This window comes from Trichechus manatus, unplaced genomic scaffold (genome assembly GCF_000243295.1).
Source record: "Trichechus manatus latirostris isolate Lorelei unplaced genomic scaffold, TriManLat1.0 scaffold00015, whole genome shotgun sequence".
Classification (NCBI taxonomy): Eukaryota; Metazoa; Chordata; class Mammalia; order Sirenia; family Trichechidae; genus Trichechus; species Trichechus manatus.
In genome coordinates this window covers 4,984,397-5,006,090 of record NW_004443951.1, presented here as the reverse complement: position 1 = coordinate 5,006,090, position 21,694 = coordinate 4,984,397, and the positions used below count along the sequence as shown (strand labels likewise).

General features: G+C 37.0%; 1 protein-coding gene across 4 annotated transcripts in view; it reads right to left on the bottom strand.

The window, feature by feature from the left end:
* FAF1 (Fas associated factor 1) overlaps nt 1–21,694 on the bottom strand; it is a 573,118-nt gene that overhangs the window by 374,690 nt on the left and 176,734 nt on the right. For all 4 annotated transcript variants that reach the window (XM_023727090.1, XM_023727089.1, XM_023727088.1 and 1 more), the window contains exons 3-4: nt 14,979–15,025; nt 3,406–3,611 (exon numbers count right to left, since the gene is read on the bottom strand). In XM_023727090.1, the coding sequence (XP_023582858.1) occupies nt 3,406–3,511 (106 nt within the window). In that variant the 5' untranslated portion in view covers nt 3,512–3,611; nt 14,979–15,025. The remainder of the gene's footprint in view (nt 1–3,405; nt 3,612–14,978; nt 15,026–21,694) is intronic.

The following is a 21,694-nucleotide window of genomic DNA, read 5'->3' as shown; positions in this document are numbered from 1 at the left end:
AAGATCATGGTAAATGTGTGCAGGAAAAAGACTGTCAGCTTTAGAAACAAATCGGTTTGAGTTTAAATCAGTTTGGCTACTAGATAGCTCTGTGACCTTAAGCAGGAACATACGGTGGAGTTGTTCACAAGTAAATACTTTATCAGGATGTTTTCTCTCTCTGAGGACACTTAGAAGAAACTTCTTTATTATCTTATGATCAGATATATTTGCTATTTTTCTAAGTAATTGGTTTGCTTTGATTTTAAGAATATAAAAATATGATGTCAATTTCCCTTTCAGAATAGCTGTTTGCAAATCTGAAGGCAAATGTATGGTACAACTCTAGCTAGCTATTGCACATCATCGAATGTACCAAGCTTTCTATTATTTCACTTTATTTTCATTTCACCTCATTTTTCTGACTTATCTGTGTTTTATCTAGCTATACTGTTCGCAATATTTACATTTGGGACAAAACGAGGGTTGAATAACTCAAACAAATTAGTCTTGAAGGAAGTACAGCCAGAATGCTTCTTAGAAGTGAGGATGGCGAGGCTTCATCTTGCTTACTTTGGACATGTCATCAGGAGGGACCAATCACTGGAGAAGGACATCATGCTTGGTAAAGTAGAGGGTCAGTGAAAAAGAGGGAGACCTTCAATGAGATGGATTAACACAGTGGCTGCAACAGTGGGCTCAAATATACCAATCACTGTGAGGACGGTGCAGGACCAGTCAGTGTTTTGTTCTGTTATGCATAAGGTTGCTATGAGTTGGAGCCGACTTGAGGGCAACAACAACATACTATATATATCAGCCTCTTGTATTAGGTCCTTTATAATACAAGGTCTTTTGCAGTAGATTTGCCCAATGCAATACATCATTTGATATCCTGACTGCTGCTTCTTTGGTTACTGATCTAAGTAGAATGAAATCCTTGACAACATCAATTTCTTCACCATTTATCATGATGTTGTTTACTGGTCCAGTTGTGAGGATTTTCATTTTCTTTACATTCAGGTGTAATTCATACAGGAAGTGCTTCAGGTCGTCCTCATTTTCAGCAAGCAAAGTTGTGTCATCTGCATACTGCAAGTTGTTTAACGAGTCTTCCTCCAATTCTGATGCTGCATTATTCTTCATATAGTCCGGCTTCTCAGATTATTTGTTCAGTGTACAGATTGAATTAAGTATGGTGAAAAGATACAACAAAAGGACACAAGTTTAAATATCAGCATAAAGGATGTGTTTTAGAAGGAAAAAAAGCATTTGCCTGACCCTGAGTTTTAACACAAATTGCAGAAACTTGCTCTCTGAAGCTTTGAAAATAATACCAACTCTTCTTAATTTTTGAAAATTTGCTTGAGGTCCGAAGAAGTTTATGGACTAAGACTCCAGGTTTTTACACTGAAAAACAGTACTTTAAGCATAATCCATTACTGCTTTGGATCTCTATTCCTAGCTGGCACAGGATATCTTGAACAAGTAGGTGAGATAAGTTTGTAAATTTCTCACTATACAAGTGGACAGCCAGAAAATCAAGATGTAGTCTGAAAGTATTCAGCAGCAGCACAAGTAACAGTATCAGTGCAGAAGCAGCAACACAAGCTATCATTTACTAAATTCTTACCATGTATCAGGCCTATATTAAGCATTTTATCTATAATATCTTATTTAATCTCCACAATATCGCTAGAGAATAGGGATCACTATTCTCATTTTATGAATAAGGGAACTTGGGCTCTGAGAGGTTGAGGAAAATAATTAAGATCACAGAGTTATTAAATGGTAGAACCAGGATTAAAATACAAGTCTGACTACAAGCTATACATAGAAAAGCTCTTTTCCACTATATAAATCCTGCTCTGTCCTATACCTAATTTTTATTAAAATTATTTGTCCTTTCCTTTTAAAAACAAGGAGTTTTTTCCAACTCCATAGAACTTTCAGAGGAGAGCTGAAATTACTGAACATAGCACTCATTTTTTTGTCAAGAGTTAATGGGAAGTTTTATTTGATATCTTAGCTCATCGGTTTTTATATGCTATGCTCATTTTCAGTGGTCCTAGTCACAGGTATGAAATATGAAAAGGTGAAGCAACAGACACTCTAGCCATGAAAAGCACACAGAACATATTATTAATAAAATAATTTCACATAAATAGTAAACTCCAGAGATGAACTGTTTAACTGTGTTCAGTCAACAGGTATTAAGCACCTGTGTGCTGGCTAATAAAAACACAGCAATAGAGAATGGTCTTTGAACTCACATAGCATACTAATGGGGAAGAAAGATAATTAAACAGATTACACTGTATTACGTACTATGAAAGAGGAAATGGTGCTAAAGAATATACAGGAGGATATTTAGGGGCATGGAGATGGGCACAGGCAGAATGGCGGGACCAGGACAGAAATCCAGGCAGAAGGAACGTGCACAAAGGCCCCGAATGGGCTAATAACTCAACCTATTCAAGGAATTGAAAGAAGTTCCTTATAACTTGGCATAGTGAGCAAGCAGGAGAATAGTACAAGATGAAACTAGAAAGGTAGGGAAGGGTCTGATCAAGCAAGGACTTACAGGCCATGTTAAAGATTTGAATTGAACAACAAGGAAAAGTTTTTGAATGGTTTTAAGTAAGGAAATACCATAATCTGATTAGTGTCTGGAAACAATCACTCTTCTAACAGCCTTGCTGTTTTCTGTAATGTATCTCAATCAAAAAATTAAATAAAATTTAAAAAGTATCTCCCCATAAAAAGACAAAGGCAACATTTCAGAAATAAATGAAGTTTAGATTTAAGGCAAAACTACATAAAAAGAGAAATTAATATACTATCTGATTCTACAGTGAAAGGGGAACAAATAATCTGAATCGAATATGAGTTTAATAAAGTTTCTCTCTAAAAAAAAACCAAACCCACTGCCATTGAGTCAATTCCGACTCATAGTAACCCTATAATAACCTGGGAAAGTCTTCTAGGCAGGCATATACATTGTGCTTCCTTTGAGAGACTACTACTGTAGCATTTATCCAGCTGGTAGGAGAAAGAGTGATGGAAACATGTATTATGGCTGATCTCTCATTAACCAGACTATACAAAATGAGCAAGCTTCAGCTGTAAAGTTTGATAATTACAATGTACTTAATAATTAGGGTAGTTTTTTGAGTTGCATCAACCCAATATACCACTCCATATATGTGGAACAAAAGAAAAAAATTATTCTCAGACTTACCTCACTCTCCACACAGTACTGAAAAACAGAGCACAAGGTTTTGTATGGGGAAATATCAGTTTCAATTTGCCGCTTTTTTTTTCCTTCTTTTTGGCGGTCAATTCAAAATAAACAAATATAAATTGAATGTTTACCAAGTGTTTGCCAAATTTATTTGTGAAAGCTTTATGGTAGCAAAACCTTACCAACAGTACAGCTGTCTTCAAGTACCACATCAACATTTCTGTCTCTGTACTCAACCCTGAAGTCCAGCATCCGAGGTTGCCTCTCTACAATTTGCCTGGATGGCATTACGGGTCGAAATGCTGAAGAAGAAGAGGGAGCAGGAGCTGAAGCTGAATGACTTGCTGGAACAAATGCAGGTCCTGGTATGGTCTCACGTCCGTATTCACTGAAATGTTGACAGAAAAGAAGGATTACTGTCAACCAAATCATTACACAGTATCACTAAGGGCCCTTGTCCATCCTTTGCTTGTGTTGTTCTTATCAAGTTTACCTACCTGTGCATCAAGGCCTAACTTAGGTTCTACTTCCTTCACAAAATCTTCCCCAGTGACAGAAGTTTACATTACTTACCCCTCCATCCTTACCTTTCTATGCCTGTTAGCAATATCCTATCATTTAGCATTTAATGAAATTTTTGCCTTGTGTCATGATGATACTGGTAAAACATCATTTTAAACTCACTTAATTAAGAACACTGTTTTCTCCTTCATTCACTCTCATTTATGCAATGATTCATTACTTGACTCATTCACTCTACTTTCCACAAAGACTACAGTATCAAAACTTCTCCACCATCCTCAAACCTCCATTCTCCCTATCTCACTCCTCACTCTCAAAAGATGATATTGTTTCCTACTTTGCAGAGAAGAAGGATGCCATCAAGAGGAATTCCCTCATCTTCTTGACATCATATCCACAACAATAACCTGCATATGTACTCTTTCTCCCTTCCTGTAAAATAGAGGAGACATCATTCCTCCTATCTATACAAAAACCTAAAACCATCTTCTCATTAGCTTTCCACTGTGGATTATCCTCTTCCTTTCTAGTATCTGCAACAACTTCTCCCTCTCTTCTAGATTATTCTCATTAACATTCAAACAAGCAAATCTCTCCATTATAAAGAAAAATAAAAATGAAATCCTGGCTTTACCCATTTAATAGCTATCTCACTTGTAAAGCGGGAAATGTAATTCTGTTTGCAAGGTTTAAAGCAGATAGTGTATATAAAGGGTTTAGCACAATGTCTGGTAACTAGTAAGAACTCAAACCTCAAACTTAGTACACCAGATAAGATTAGTAGTTAGGGAGGACAGACTTGCTTCTACTTGTATACATTTTCATAAGCATCACCTGGCAAGTTCAAGACTCCTGCTTTTTTCAGCTTTCTCACAATCAGCTTCTTGACTTCTCAGAGATGCTAGCAGAAACTGGATATGTGCATTTCTCAGAAGTCTTAGCCTCAGCTCCACGGGGCCACTCTAAGCTTCAAAGTGTTGCTAACCACTTTGTTCCCTAAGAGTGGTAACTTACTCCAGTAGTTAATATATCTAGATTACTTCAGTTTTCCCTTTTTGCTCTTTTAGTTCTCCACACTATGTAACTAAACAAACATTAAATTCCCTCTCTTGAAATACCTAGTGTGGTTTCATTTTCCTGACTGGATTCTGATACAATGGACAGGCCCCAGGAAACATACCCTCAAAGATGGGATTCAGGAATTGGCTTGATTATACCCTTAACCTTCAGTGCAGTACTGTTTTAACTCCTTGCCAATGGAAAAAGGGATACCAGTAATCCATGCCATGCACTGACAAAATGTTTAATTAAATTATCACTTGTAGTTCATAATGACATGTCTATTGAAACAAAGTCACTGTTTCACATAACCATTATGGTGGCAATAATGACAGTAAGGAACGACTGCTTCTGAATCTACTAGAGAGCTTACAAAACTAAATGAAAAGCTCGGCGTTTTACACTCTCAGCTCAAGTCATGATAAGAGAGCTACAGAGCTTCAAAAATGGTTCCAAAAGAGTTTATTTCTCGTAATCACAGAGAAGACCTTGCTGAGAATTAGATTCAAAATGTGACTGGGCAGATTTGCAGAATTACAGTGAAAGCTGAATATCATACTTTCTAAGTGAAAGTTAAGGCATTATTTTGAAAGGAGTAGGGCTCTGAGGTGTAGAATGGCGACACCTGGGGGAACTCAGATGAAGGTTAGAATCTTGAACTCCCGGAGTCTTTCTCAGTCTCTTTTTTAAGCAGAAACAGCCCCTCCTCACATGACTGAGGCTACCCTTGCTTGAAAATACTGTAAAACGCTTACCTGAAAGAGTTGCCTTGAAAGGGGATACCTATTCTCAAAACCCAGTTTGTTGTACTGTGGGGGCTTGCGTGTTGCTGCAATGCTGGAAGCTATGCCACTGGTATTCAAATGCCAGCAGGGCCACCCATGGTGGACAGGTTTCAGCTGAGCTTCCAGACTAAGACAGACTAGGAAGAAGGACCTGGCAGTCTACTTCTAAATTAAATTATACACTGAAAACCGGATGAATAGCAGCAGAACATTGTCTCATATGGTGCTGGAAGATGAGCCCCTCAGGTTGGAAGGCACTCAAAATACAACTAGGGAAGAGCTGTCTCCTCAAAGTAGACTCGACCTTAATGACGTGGATGAAATCAAGCTTTCGGGATCTTGGTTTGCTGATGTGGCACAACTCAAAATGAGAAGCAGCAGCTGCAAACTTCCATTAATAATTGGAACGTGGAATGTATGAAATATGAATCTAGGAAAATTAGAAATCATCAAAAATGAAACGGAAGGCACAAACATTGATATCCTAGGCATTAGTGAGCTGAAATGGGCTGGTATCAGCCATTTGGAATCAGAAAATCATATGGTCTATTATGCCTGGAATGACAAACTGAAGAGGAAAGGCACTGCATTCATTGTCAAAAAGAACATTTCAAGATCTGTCCTGAAGTACAACGCCATCAGTGATAGGATAATATCCATACACCTACAAGGAAGACCAGTTAATATGACTATTGTTGACATTTACGCACCAACCACTAAGGTCAAAGATGAAGAAATTAAAGATTTTACCAACTTCTGCAATCTGAAATTGATCAAACATACAGTCAGGATGCATTGATAATTACTGATGATTGGAATGCAAAACTTGGAAACAAAGAAGGACTGGAAATTAGAAAATATGACCTTGGTGACAGAAATGACTCTGGAGATCACATGACAGAATTTTGCAAGACCAAAAACTTCTTCATTCCAAATACCTTTTTTAACCAACATAAACAGCAATTATATACATGGACCTTGCCAGATGGAATAGATAGAAATCAATTCGACTACATCTGTGGAAAGACACAATGAAAAAGCTCAATATCATCAGTCAGAACAGGGCCAGGGGCCAACTGTGGAACAGACCATTAATCGCTCATATGCAAGTTCAAGTCAAAGCTGAGGAAAATTAGAACAAGCCCACGAGGACCAAAGTACAACCTTGAGCATATCCCATGTGAATTTAGAGACCATCTCAAGAATAGATTTGACGAGTTGAACACTAATGACTGAAGACCAGACGAGTTTTGGAATGACATCAAGGACATCATATGTGAAGAAAGCAAAAGGTCATTAAAAAGACAGGCAAGAAAGAAAAGACTAAAATGGATGTCAGAAGAGACTCTGAAAGTTGCTCTTAAATGTTGAGTAGCTAAAGCAAATGGCAGAAATGATGAAGTAAAATAGCTGAACAGAAGATTTCAAAGGGCTGCTCAAGAAGACAAAGTAAAGTATTCTAACACGTGCAAAGACCTGGAGATAGAAAACCAAAAAGGAAGAACACAGTTGGCATTTCCTAAGCTGAAAGAACTGAAGAAAAAATTCAAGCCTCGCGTTATAATACGGAAGAATTCTATGGGGAAAATATTAAATGACACAGGAAGCATCAAAATAAGATGGAACGAACACACAGAGTCACTATATCAAAAAGAATTGGTCAACATTCAACCATTTTAGGAAGTAGCATATAATCAGGAACTGATGGTACCGAAGTAAGAAGTAGAAGCTGCACTGAAGGCAGTGGCGAAAAACAAGGCTCCAGGAATTGATGGAATATCAATTGAGATGTTTCAACAAACAGATGCAACACTGAAAGTGCCTATGAAATTTGGAAAACACCTACATGGCCAACTGACTGGAAGAGATCCATATTTATGCCTGTTCCCAAAAAAAGGTGAACCAAACGAATGCAGAAATTATCGAACAATATCATTAATATCACACGCAAGTAAAATTTTGCTGAAGATCATTCAAAAGCAGCTGCAGCAGTCTATCCACAACGAATTGCCAAAAATTCAAGCCAGATTCAGAAGAGGACATGGAACCAGGGATATCACTGCTGATGTTAGATGGCCCCTGGCTGAAAGCAGAGAATACCAGAAACATGTTTTCCTGTGTTTTACTGACTATGCAAAAGTATTTGACTGCGTGGATCATAACAAATTACGGATAACATCATGAAAAATGGAAATTCCAGAACATATAATTGTGCCCATGAGAAACCCGTACACAGACCAAGAGGCAGTGGTTCAAACAGAATAAGGGGATACTGCGTGGTTTAAAGTTAGGAAAGGTTTGTGTCAGGTTGTATCCTTTCATCCTACTTATTCAATCTGTACAGTGAGAAAATAATCTGAGAAGCTGGACTATATGAAGAAGAATGGAGCATTAGATTGGAGGAAACTCATTAACAACCTGTGTTACACAGATGACACAACTTGCTTTCCAAGTACTTGAAGCACTTACTGATGAAGATCAAAGACCACAGCCTTCAGTATGGATTACACCTCAACATAAAGAAAACAAAAATCCTCACAACTGGACCAATAAGCAACATCATGATAAACAGGGAAAATATTGAAGCTGTCAAGGATTTCATTTTACTTGGACCCACAATCAACACCCATGGAAGCAGAAGTCAAGAAATTAAACAACACATTGCAATTGGCAAATCTGCTGCAAGAGACCTCTTTAAAGTGTTAACAAGCAAAGATGTCACTTTAAGAAGTAAGGTGCGCCTGACCCAAGCCATGGTGTTTTCGATCACCTCATATGTATGTGAAAGCTGGACAATGGATAAGGAAGACCAAAGAAGAATTGACGCCTTCGAATTATGGTGTTGGCAAAGAACACTGAATGTACCAAGGACTGCCAAAAGAACGAACAAATCTGTCTTGGAAGAAGTATAACCAGAATGCTCCTTAGAAGCGTGGATGGCGAGACTATGTCTCACATACTTTGGACATGTTATCAGGAGAGACCAGTCCCTGGAGAAGGACATCAAGCTTGGTAAAGCAGAGAGGGTCAGCAAAAAAGAGGAAGCCCCTCAAGGAGATAGATTGACACAGTGGCTGCAACAATGGGCTCAAGCATAAGAACAATTGTGAGGATGGCACAGGACTGGGCAGTGTTTTGTTCTGTTGTACACAGGGTCACTAGGAACCGACTCAACGGCATCTAACAATAACAACAACATTCTGAAAACCCACCCTCACTATTTCTTACTGCCTCTAAAATCAAATCTAGACATGCTACAAGAGAACAAGTTCAATGTCTTAAATGAAAAGAAATAGCTTATACTCAAAATAATGGTAAGATTTTGATAACTTATATTAGCAAAAATCTGGGGAATAAGTATAAAAATGAATTTAAAGGGTAGTGTACTTTTACACAAATAATGTGTGCCTTCTACATTAGTTTGCCAACCACACCCTTCCCCAGTGAGGTATTTCATAAGCGCACTATACTAATTTTTTTTTACAGCAACATGTAAAACAAAAATTGGCAAAGCGGCTCTTACGAAAATATCTGGTTGGCGAGGGGATGCGGTTGGCAAACAAATGTAGAAGGCACAAGTTATTTCTGTAAAAATTCGGTATTTGACCAAAACAGTTTGGATTGGGCCAAATATTATGTGTTAGCTTAAGCTGCTATAGTACCTCTAGTAGATAGCTTGTCGGCTGAATGAAATGTAAATCTCAAAGGAGATTACATTTAATGTAGGTAAGACACCTGAACTTTTCTGACATGATATATAACAAATTCAGATGTTTAGAGAAAAAGGAATGCTGGAGTGAACTTACCATGTACCTGCACATACACAAAGTGCATTAAATGGGAAAAAGACAGTCTTCTAAATAAATGTTGCTGGTAAAACTGGATTTCCATATGTAAAAAAATGAAACAGGACCTTAAGTCACACTATACACAAAAACTAATTCAAAATGGATCAAAGACCCAAATATAAAAAGTATAAAGATTATAGAAGAAAAAATAAGGTCAACACTAGAGGCCCTAATATATGGCATAAATAGCATACAAACCATAACTAACAATACACAAACAACAGAAAAGAAGCTAGATAACTGGAATCTTCTAAAAATTAAAAACTTATGCTCATCAAAAGACTTCACCAAAAGAGTAAAAACAGAACCTACAGACTGGGAAAAAAAATCTGGCTATGACAAATCCAACAAAGGTCTAATCTCTGAAATCTATAGGAAAATCCAACACCTCTACAACAAAAAGACGAATAATCCAATTAAAAAATGGCAAAGGATATGAGCAGATACTTCACCAAAATAAACTTTAAGGCAGCTAACAGACACATGAGGAAATGCTAGAGATCACTAGCCATTGGAGAAATGCAAATCAAAACTACAATGAGATACCATCTCACCCCAACATTACTGGCACAAATAAAAATAAATAAATAAAAAATGTTGGAGAGGCTGTGGGGAGCTTGGAACTCTTATGCACTACTGGTGGGAATGTAAAATGGTACAAACACTATAGAAAATGACACAACGCTTCTTTAAAAAGCTAGAAATAGAAATACGATACAATCCAGCAACCCCACTCCTAGAAATATATCTTAGAGAAATAAGAGCCTTCACGCAAATAAACATATGCACACCCATATTCATTTCAGCATTATTCACAATAGCAAAAAGATGGAAACAACCTAAATGCCCATCAAGAGATGAATGGATAAACAAACTATGGTATATACACACAATGAAATACTATACAGCAATAAAGAACAAAGATGAATCTGCAAAACATCTCACAACATAGATGGATCTGGAAGGCATTATGCTGGGTGAAATAAGTCAATCACAAAAGGACAAATACTGTCTGAGACCACTATTATAAAAACTCATGAAAAGGTTTACACACAGAAAGAAACAATCTTTGATGCTTAGGAGGGAGGGGAGGGGTGGGGAAGGAAAAACTCTAGCTAGACAATAGATAAGTGATAACTTTGGTGAAGGGTAAGACAGTACACAACACTGGGGAAGTCAGCACAACTTGACCAAGGCAAGGTCATGGAAGCTTCACGGACACATTCAAACTCCCTGAGGGACCTAATTACTGGGCTGCGGTCTGGGGACCATGGTCTTGGGAGACATCTAGCTCAACTGACATAACAGTTTATAAAGAAAATGTTCTACATCCTACTTTGGTGGGTAGCATCTGGGGTCTCAAAAGCCTGTGAGCAACCATCTAAGATACTCCAGTGGTCCCAATTCGTTTGGAGAAAGGGAGAATGAAGAAAACCAAAGACACATGGAAAGATTAGTCCAAAGGACTAATGGACCACAACTACTATAGCCTCCACCAGACAGAGTCCAGCACGACCAGATGGTGTCCAACTACCACCACCGACTGCTTTGACAGGGATCATAATAGAGGGTCCCAGACAGAGCTGGAGATAAATGTAGAACAAAATTCTAACTCACAAAAAAAAATCAGACTTAGTGGTTTGACAGAGACTGGAGAAACCCTCAGAGTACGTCCCGTGCACACTCGTTTAACTCAGTTCAGCCAAATACTAGACATGCCCATAAAGCAAAACGAGATTACATGGACATACTAACCCAGTGCCAAGGACGAGAAGGCAAGAGGGGACAGGAAAGCTGGTAATGGCAAACCCAAGATCAAGAAGGGGAGAGTGTTGACATGTCATGGGGTTGACAACCCATGTTGAAAAACAGTATCTTTATTGTTTAATGAGAAACTAATTTTCTCTGTAAACCTTCACCTAAAGTACAATTTTAAAAAATGATAAAATAAAAAAAGTTTCTAGACACTGAAAAAAAATTTTTTTTTAAACTCAATAAAGACACTGATTGGTGAGGAAAGCTCTATGGCAAAATCTATTCTGGATCTAAACTTCAACTAAAAGACTATTTTTATCTTATTCAGTTTTCCTCTATAAACCACACAGACTTTTGGAAGGCAATGAACAAAGCAAGTAAACAGGAACTCTGGACTCCTTTATTATTTCAGTTTTTTAAAGTCCATCCCATGGTAAAACTTCTAGGCACAAAAAAAAAAATGTGTCATAAAGATAAACTTGTGTATAAAATCAGATTTTTTAAATGGGCATTAGAGAAAACAACACATAGAAACTAACTGGGCAAAATGGGCATTTTCTAGTCAGACAACCTGGACGTTTATATATTCTGAAAGTATAATGGTCAAGGTTTGAAAACAAACCTTGTCTTCTCTAGGTGTCCACAATGAATTAAACAATGGGGAAGTGAACATACTGTACACTTGTCTGGGTCATGAGTATGAGGTGATAAATACCACTCACTCAGTCAGTAAGTTAAACTACACTATTATTTTGTAAAGTTAATTTTTAGAAAACATAGCATCTGCTCTCTACTGGTACAAATAATTCACTAGCACTTTTTTCTAACAGTAACTATTTCCAAAAATTATTTTAGAAGAGGCTTTGGACAATATGCTGAATAAACAAAATATTATACCAAGATGTAGTGAATACACATGGACACACTCAATGCTTGTTTATGACTGAATGAATGGTTTACATTTATGACTGAATAAATTACACACATTATAAATATACTGTGTTAGAAATATACTGTCTAGTGAAATAAGTCCTAGAGGAAGAGCCAGAAGACTTGCTTATATTCTTGACTCCATAAACATCATGCTGTAGCATCTGAGCCAAGTCATTTCATGCCTTATTAACTCTGCATGTAAAATGAGGGATAATAATATCTGCCTTTACCTAGCTTATGCTAAAACAACAACTGTAAAAACAAAGCTGTAGGACAAAGATGTTATAGATATATATATTGGATTTCAACTTCTTTACCTAAAGAAAAATCTTAAAACTAAAGATTTATTGACCTTGAAGAGGACAGAATGGTACAGAAGAAAGAGCATGGCTTTTAGAATAAGACAATCCAGACTTCCCTAACTACTAGACTTGTGACCTTGGACAATCTATATAATCTCTCTAACCTTAGTTTCCTCATCTGTAAAATATGAACACTTACATATTATAATGTAAATGAGTATTACATTAATACTCATTAGTGAGTATTGAGTATTGTAAACAAGGGTTGTAATAAGTATTAAATGAAGAAAAACATGTCAACTGCCTAGCACAGTGCCTGATACTTTATGGCTATAATGAAAACCAGATTCCCACTTTTGAATTCACAAACAAAATCTGATTTCAAAAACAGGTATAAAGCACAAGGAAAATGGATATTCCCCCTCCAAAAATGATTTATATTTTTTTAAAATACTCCTTTAAATGGTCTATAAATTAAAATTTTTTATCAACTCTAATCAAAGGAATTAAGTATCAACATATCTAACAGTGCTGTGGGTATGTAATTATTTCCTATCAAAAAGTTCATCATCCCATGAGTATATTATACAACACAATCATTTCTTTAAACTTGGTATCTGGCACCTCTTTCCACTGTTAGGGAATAAACTGACAAATTAAGAGTCAGTTGTAAACACAGACTATATTCAATTTTACTGCAAAAATCAAACATACAAAGATCCTTCTAACTGCCTGCATATACCATTTCCACTTCCAGTGTTAAGCTTGTCAGATAGTACAAAGAGTCCACTTTTATTTTCCTCTGGTCAACAGACACCCAAGAGGAATTTTCAGCTATGTCAAATCCATAGTGATTTCAAAGCTAAACAATAAAAGGTAGGAAGGAAAATAGTTGAAGAATATTACTAAATACAATTGGTTTTCTTATGTGGACACATGATTCATTCCTTTAAAATAAGCAAACGAAATAAAAACCCCACTCTGGTTAAAGTTAAACCCCAAATATTATTATAGTAATCTTATTAGAAATCAATTCAGTACTGAATTTTTAGTTAAAAACAAAAATTAAGCAAAGAGTATCACCTGTGACAGGAGAGATGGGTCATTTCAGGAAGAAGGAATTTCTACAGTTCACCCATAGCAAATACTATTAACTGTAAGATATATCCAACATATACTCAGAACCAAGCAGCTGAGCCCACGAGAGTTTAGCATAGTAAAAATTTTGGCACAAAAAATGGCAATGACATTTACTCGAGAATAAAACTGGAGCCATATTTAGCAGTCCAAAACTTTCTAAACCAAGGAGGGAAAAAAGGCCACAACAGAAGTTCCTATAATCACTGGGTTTGCTTTTCTAGACAAGGATTTCAATAGAATTAAATGGTTTTGAAACTGATGTCCCTCCCTAACCCCTTGAAATAAGTTGGTAGAAACTCTGGAAATCAGCCACATTTACTCTGGATGAAATTCTTTCTGACAATTAAAAAAAGGGGATGGGGATGATAGGTCTGTTGATCACTGATTTCACCTGAAAACCATAAGGGTGATATAAGTACCACAGAAACTTTTGCTTCCACCCTGAAAATACAGTTTCCTGTAAAATACAGGACATTTTGCAGTTCATGGTGAATATTTTGATGTTTATGCCATAGCACTTTCCTTCCTCTCTGAAACAACCTCATTCCTAGTCTGCTGTTTCTGTTTGCCTCATCTGCACTTAACAGATTATGCTTCAGTGACTTAGAAATCCCAGCTACCAAAATTCAAGCCAAAGTTTGAATTGAGAGGGGAAGAAGAAAAAAAAAAAATCAAGCAATTAAACTATGCTTGGAAGGGCGTATGGTTTCACCTACTATGACTTTATAGTGTGTTCTTTTAATCCAGAACCAGAGTCTCCTATTTTAAGGAGAAAAAAAGTTATAAATTTATTTTTAACTTAAAACATTATTTTGTAACTATTATGGTTCTCTGGGCACCATCTTCTAATTTTACCTGCTGGCAATAACACAAAACCACTAAGACCATTCCACATGTTAACACTGTATTCTTCAGGTGAAATAGTTCAGAGCTCTGTGAAGTTTTATTACGAACTTACTCAAATTGTCACAAGCTATCATCTACTTAATTTATAAACCAAAATGGAGAAAAAAGACTGTAGCAAGTTTGGAGATAAAGCCTGTAGAGTCAGATGATAACCATACTCTGAGGCTATTGAATCATCGAGCCATATCTCATCTTCTCAATGCCAAAAATTTAAAGAACTCAATTCTTTCCATCTTATAAATCAGAAGATGACTTTGAAAACCTCTCTTTTAAAAAATAATAATAAAACCATCTTAAAAGATGGTATTACCCAATATGAAATAAAGTTATAGTTATAAGTTGAAGATTTTAGAGAATTAATATAACTAATTAAAATATCTGAAAGAACAATAACCAAAAATATACCAAAAATCAAATGTCCTAGTAAATGAAACAAAAGATAATTAACAATTTTATTTTTGCTCTGTTAAATTCTCATCTTACCATTAAGCACCTTATAACATACCTTTGTAGAATGCCATTTTCCTGGGGTATTACACCATTGATAGCTGCCTGCAAACAAAAACCAGAGAAGTCCATTTAAAGGAAAAGAAAAATGTTTAGGGGCAGAGGGGGGACAGGTGGACGGGACACTGTAAAGGGTAATAAGTATATTTTAAAAAACTTGTTTAAACAAAATAGTAAATGTTTCCTTAATGGTGCAAGATATTCTCTATATAAACACTGCTCTACTTTTTAATAATAAAACCATATTTTAGGAGGTTAAAAAACATGCATTTGGCATTTAATATCCCTAAACCTTACATCATTAAAAGCTTAATTCCATAGTCCTCACTGAAGCAAGGCATCCTCAAAACCAACGCTTAACGATATCAGAACAAGTGTACCTTAAAGTTATCTTTTTATCCTTATTTCCTTCCCCAGAGCAAGATTTAAATCACAAATGAAAACCTCCACGATAAAGCAAAAATTAGCCCAAGAATTAAATACATTATTTCATGTTATAATCATTGTTCTTAAAAATAACACTGAGAAGGAAAGAATGTCGAGGCAAAAGTTCTTTGATAAACATAACACCACAACTATTTTTTAAAAAAACAACGTTGCAGTCAAGTCGATTTCAACTCATAGCGACCCTATAGGACAGAGCAGAACTGCCCCATAGGGCTTCCAAGGAGCAGTTGGTGGATTCAAACTGCCGACCTTTTGGTCAGCAGCCAAGCTCTTAACCACTGCACCACCACAACTATATCAGGTTATAAAAGGGAGGAAAGAACATCACCAGAGAAGTTTCCTTAAGTAAAACATTCCTGAAATTCACCTATAAACTAACATGTCACCAAGTACCCAGAACAGCACACAGGTGCAACATGGATGTTTTTGAAAGCTACTAAGCAAGCAGGCTGTCACGGCCTGGGCTGTGGGGAGCTCACTGCAGAGTAATAGAGAAGATTCTCTGAAAGAAAAAGTGTGACCATTTCAACTTTGCCTTTATACCACAACAACTTCTCCTTCCCTCCCCTTCCCCATCCACATCAAAATGAGAAGAAAAAATAAAAAAGGTAACACTTCTTTGTTTTATCAGCTGCCTGGCAATCAACTGCCAAAAGGAGTTTGTGTATTTTGTGAAACATTAACTTAAATATTTGCCAGAGGTAGGTCAAGTTTACCATGTTGTACTGCTGAATTGAAACAGATAAAATACTTGCTATGAATTTTGAGAGATGTAATGCTGCACTGGCAAAAACCAAAGAAATCCGGAGGTTAATATAGACAGTGCATATCATAGAACCCTGACAACACTGGAGGCTCATAAATGCTGAGTCAAGCAAATGCTAAAACAGGTTTTCAAAGCCACAAATTCCATGGCAGAATCTCTGCTAGTGCCAGATCAATTATCCCCTTTCTGTTGACAGCAACGGTTACATATACAAATACCTCCTTTGCTAAATAATAGTAAATGGTAAGAGAATATTCTATAATGCTAGAAAAGAAACAAAATTCCAAAGCTTGGAAAGATTTGGTTCAAATTTTAACTGGGGAACAGAATGGAAAGAACACTAAGGATTTAGAAAGTTCAGAATTTGAATATAGGTTCTGCCATTTATTAATTTGATGACTTTATATATTTATTGAACATCCTTAAGTCTCAGTTTCATCATCTGTATAAATGAGCTAATATTACACCCTTAGCTAAAGTGGGCCTTCTGTTCTGTTCCTCAGGGGCATCAAGTTGTTCTATTTAGGGCCTTGGAAGATAATTCTCTCCATTTGGAATGACTTTTCCCCTTCTCTGTCTGGCTAAATCCTAATGATCATAACTGAGGCTTCTGTTAGACATGCTTTTTGAAATAGTACTTCCCTGATCAATTTCCTATTTAGTTAGATTTACTCTCACATAGAACTCTGTACTCTTCTTTCATATTATAACTATGTATTTATTTGGGTAAGTATTTGTTTTATGTCTTTCTTTCTCATTAGACTTTAGTCTCCACAGGGGAAGAGATAACAATTTTGCTCACCACTTTAGTTGGCCCCATTGCCTAGTACCATGCTTTGTGCAGGCACTCAATAATTATTCGTTAAACGAGTGATGCTAGAAGAGTGCATCTGACCAAGTGGAGCCTACCTAACCAAGACTTCAGGAAAGCTTCCTGGATGAAATAATGTTTCAACTGAAACCAAAGGATGAGTGAAAATTAGCAAGACTGGAGGAGGAGGCCTGGGCATTCTATGCAGAAGGAACAGTGGCACACCTCTACTTACCAACTCTTTCAAGATCTCAGATCATTTTAACTACTGTATTTTTTTTTGGGTGGTGAATAGTTAGTTCCTGACCTCAAACTTATAAACTTTGTACGAATGTAAGTAAAATGTACAATAAAGGTGTAATTTTCTAAGACAATACAGACTAGGAAGAGATATTTTTGATGTGAGGATTAAGGAAAACTTGAGAAAAGAGGTGGCATTTGAGTTGGGGTTTGAACAATGGGTAGATACAGAAGCAAATGAAAATTGCTGATGAGTTGAATATTAAGCCTGTTAACTTTGAGTGATAGGAGGACATCATTTGTTCATTTAACAAATATGTATTAATTCGCATCTATGTGACAAGCACTGTGCTAGGCAATGGAGATACACTAATGAAAACAGCACAGCTTCCCTTCAGCAGGGACAAAATACACTCACCAACTAAAATTTACGAGAAGTTCTGATAGTATCGAAATGGAGATATGCAAAAAGTAATTTAAAAATGAGAAATAGGCTAAGAAAGGAATGTCTGTTTAAAGACAAATAACAGAAACCCTAGAAATATTTTTTTCTCTAACTCTTTAAGCTCTCTTCTTTGGTGAAGAAAAGTGGGACAAAGATACAATCCTGGGGAACACATATATGTCAGAAGAAAAAGAACTCTTAAAAAATTAACTCTTAAAAAATAGGAGAGTAAATATTAAGAATGTTTCACAGATGGGGCAAAAAAGGAACTATAAGGAGAAATTAGACAAAACTGAAAAATGTGAAAACATTATAATATATAGAGGCCTGAGAAGTGGTTATCAGACATATTTGAAAATGGTTTTATTAAGAACTAGATTATAAAAGACTAAGAAATAAAGAGGAAATCAGAAAGTGTATCTAACGCTTTTGAAACACTTAGTGTGAAAAGTATAGACAGAAACTTCAAGAAGAATGGAGGCTATAATTTTTTGTTTTTTGCTTTGTTTTCATTTTATTTGTAATAATGATTTCTTGAGCATATATGCAGCCCAGTGGAAAGGGAAACAATATAAGATTTAAGAAATAGGGGTAAATTTGAAAGTCTGGTTCAACACACTCTCACCAAATGCCTATTCAATGCCAGCAACTACGCTAGACTTTGGGAATGCCTGGTGCTTGATCTACGGCTCAGCGGAGCACAGAGACAGGAGATTCTTTTGGAAAAGTGGGCAATAAAACCTGGCTTGCAGACTAAAATTGATACCGAACACTTATAAGAATTACGATATGGGGTCTTAAAAGCCTGTGAGCAGCCATCTAAGATACTCCCCTGGTCTCATCCCTTCAGGAGCAAGGGAGAATGAAGAGAACAGGATACATGGAAAAGATTAGTCCGAAGGACTGATGGACCACAGCTACCAAGGCCTCCACCAGACTGAGTCCAGTACAGCTAGATGGTGTCTGGCTACCACCACTGACTGCTCTGACCAGGATCACAAGAGAGGGTTCTGGACAGAGCTGGAGAAGATGTAGAGCATAATTCTAACTCACAAAAAAAAAGACCAGATTTACTGGCCTAAAGGAGACTGGAGAAACCCCAAGAGTATGGCCCCCAGACACCCTTTTAGCTCAGTGGTGAAGTCATCTCCAAGGTTCACCGTTCAGCCTGGGAGTGGACAGCCCCATAAAACCAAATGGGACTAATGAGGCACAGCAGTCCAGGGACAAGGGCCAGAAGGCAGAAGGGGACAGGAAAGCTGGTGATAGGGAAAGGTTGAGTAAGGATAGTGTTGATGTGTTGTGAGGTTGTTAACCATTGTCATAGGGCAACATGTGTACTAACTGTTAAATGAGAAACTATTTTTCTCTGTAAACCTTCATCTAAAGTGAGAATAGCAGCACAACTGGAAGAACATAATCGATGTCACTGAAATGTGCATGTAGAAATTTTTGAAATGGTGTTTCTTTGGCTATGTATATTTTCACCAAAAAAAAGGTCGAGAAGGGAGAAGAAAAACCAGTGAAGCAGAGAGAGACAGAGAGAGAGATCTCAAGGAAATGGCTCACGTGGTTGTAGGGGCCAGCAAGTCCCAAGTCCATGGGTCAAGTGACAGGCTGGGGGGTTCTCCTGACTCACATAACTGCAGGGGCTGACAAACCCAAGATCAGCAGGTCAGATGGCAGGCCGCTGGCTCACGGACTGCAGAGGCTCACAAATCCAAGATCAGCAGGCAATACGGCAGGCAGCTGGCTCAAGTGCCAAGAACCAGAGGTCAGATGACGACGAGCCAGATGCAGGATTGGGAGCAAGCAAGTAAGCTTTGCTAGAAGCTCCATATATACATATACATATATACACACACACACACACATATATATACATATATATAATATTTATAGATAGATAGATAGATAGATAGATAGATAGATAGATAGATAGATAGATAGATAGATAGATAGATAAAATACAGGTCACACCCCCAAGGAAACTCCCTTTACAACTGATTGGCTGATCATATCACAACACATTGTGGATGATGACTACAGCATTACATAATTGCTAAATTACATTATTACATAACTGCCAAACCACTGAGAATCATGGCCCAACCAAGGTGACACACAACCTTAACCATCACATACATTAAGAAATTAGATAGATTAAATGGACAAACTCCTACAGACACACAAATTACCAACATGAAGAGAGAGAAAATATGTTATCTTGAAAAAAATTTGATAGTGACAATCACAAAAACACCCTACAAAACATCATTTCCCATAATCCATTGGAAGGCATATACATTATGTGTAAAGCATAGTGGAGGTCATGTCAGAGATGGCCATAGGAGAGTGAGAATATGTAGATCTTCGATTCAGCCTTAACAGAAGAGGTTTTACACTTTTGGGGTAGGGAAATGGCAAAAATTCCTGTAGATTTCCTTGAAATATCACATAAGTAAGGAAATTAACTCACTGGTAAATTGGTGGATTATGAACCTCCAGCTTCTAATACAAATCATTCCGTAAAATGTTAGGATATTCTTTCTCCAACAATAACTCTAGCAAAATCTTGGATTTGGTCTTTTTACTTTTTGAAACAAGTGACTACTAAAGAAAACATCTACGAAATTTCTTGGAGAGAGAGAATGGACAGAGGAAGTACAGATAGCATCTAAGAGTCTCAAAGGTAACTTCTGAGTAAAGGAGTTGTAGTAATAACAGCAGCAGCTAACAGTGCATAGTTCTTACAAGGTGCTAGGCATTCTCTAAATACTTTATGTATACTAACTCACTTAACTCTCATATTACCCTCAATTAACATATGATCAAGTACTGATGGTACTGAAGGAAGAAGTCGAAACTTCACTGAAGGCACTGGCAAAAAACAAGGCTTCAGGAATTGGCGGAATATCAATTGAGATGTTTCAACAAATGGATGCAAAGCTGCAGGTACTCACTCACCTATGCCAAAAAATTTGGAAGACAGCTCCCTGGCCAAGCGACTGAAAGAGACCCATGTTTGTGCCCATTCCAAAGAAAGGTGCTCCAACAGAACGTGGGAATTATCAAACAATATCATTAATATCACATGCAAGTAAAATTTTGAAAATCATTCAAAAGCGGTTGCTGCAGTACTTCGACATGGAACTGCCAGAAATTCAAGCTGGATTCAGAAGCGGACATAGAACGAGGGATATCATTGCTGATGTCAGATGGATCCTGGCTGAAAGCACAGAATACCAGAAAGACGTTTACCTGTGTTTTATTGACTGTGCAAAGGCATTCAACTGTGTGGATCATAACAAATTATGGATAACACTGTGAAGAATGGGAATTCCAGAACACTTAACTGTACTCATGCAGAACCAAGAGGCAGTTGTTTGAACAGAGGAAGGGGATACTGAGTGGTTTAAAATCAAGAAAGGTCTACATCAGGGCTGCACCCTTTCACCATACTTATTCAATCAGTATGCTGAGCAAACAATCCGAGAAGCTGGACTATATGAAGAAGAACATGGCATCAGGACTGGAGGAAGTCTCATTAACAACCTGCAACATGCAGATGACACAACCTTGCTTGCTGAAAGTGAAGAGAACTTGAAGCACTTACTGAGGAAGATCAAAGACTCCAGTCTTCAGTATGGATCACATCTCAACATAAAGAAAACAAAAATCCTCACAACTGTATCAATAAGCAACATCATGATAAATGGAGAAAAGATTGATGTCAAAGATTTCATTTTACCTGGATCCATAATCAATGCTCATAGAAGTGGCAGTCAGGAAACCAATTGATGTATTGCATTGGGCAAATCTGCTGAAAAAGACTTATTTAAAAGTGTTAAAAAGCAAAGATGTCACCTCGAGGACTAAGGTGTTTCTGACCAAAGCTATGGTATTTTCAATCACCTCATATGCAAGTGAAAACTGGACAATGAATAAGGAAGACCAAAGAGGAACTGATGCCTCTGAATTATGGTGTTGGTGAAGAATACTGAA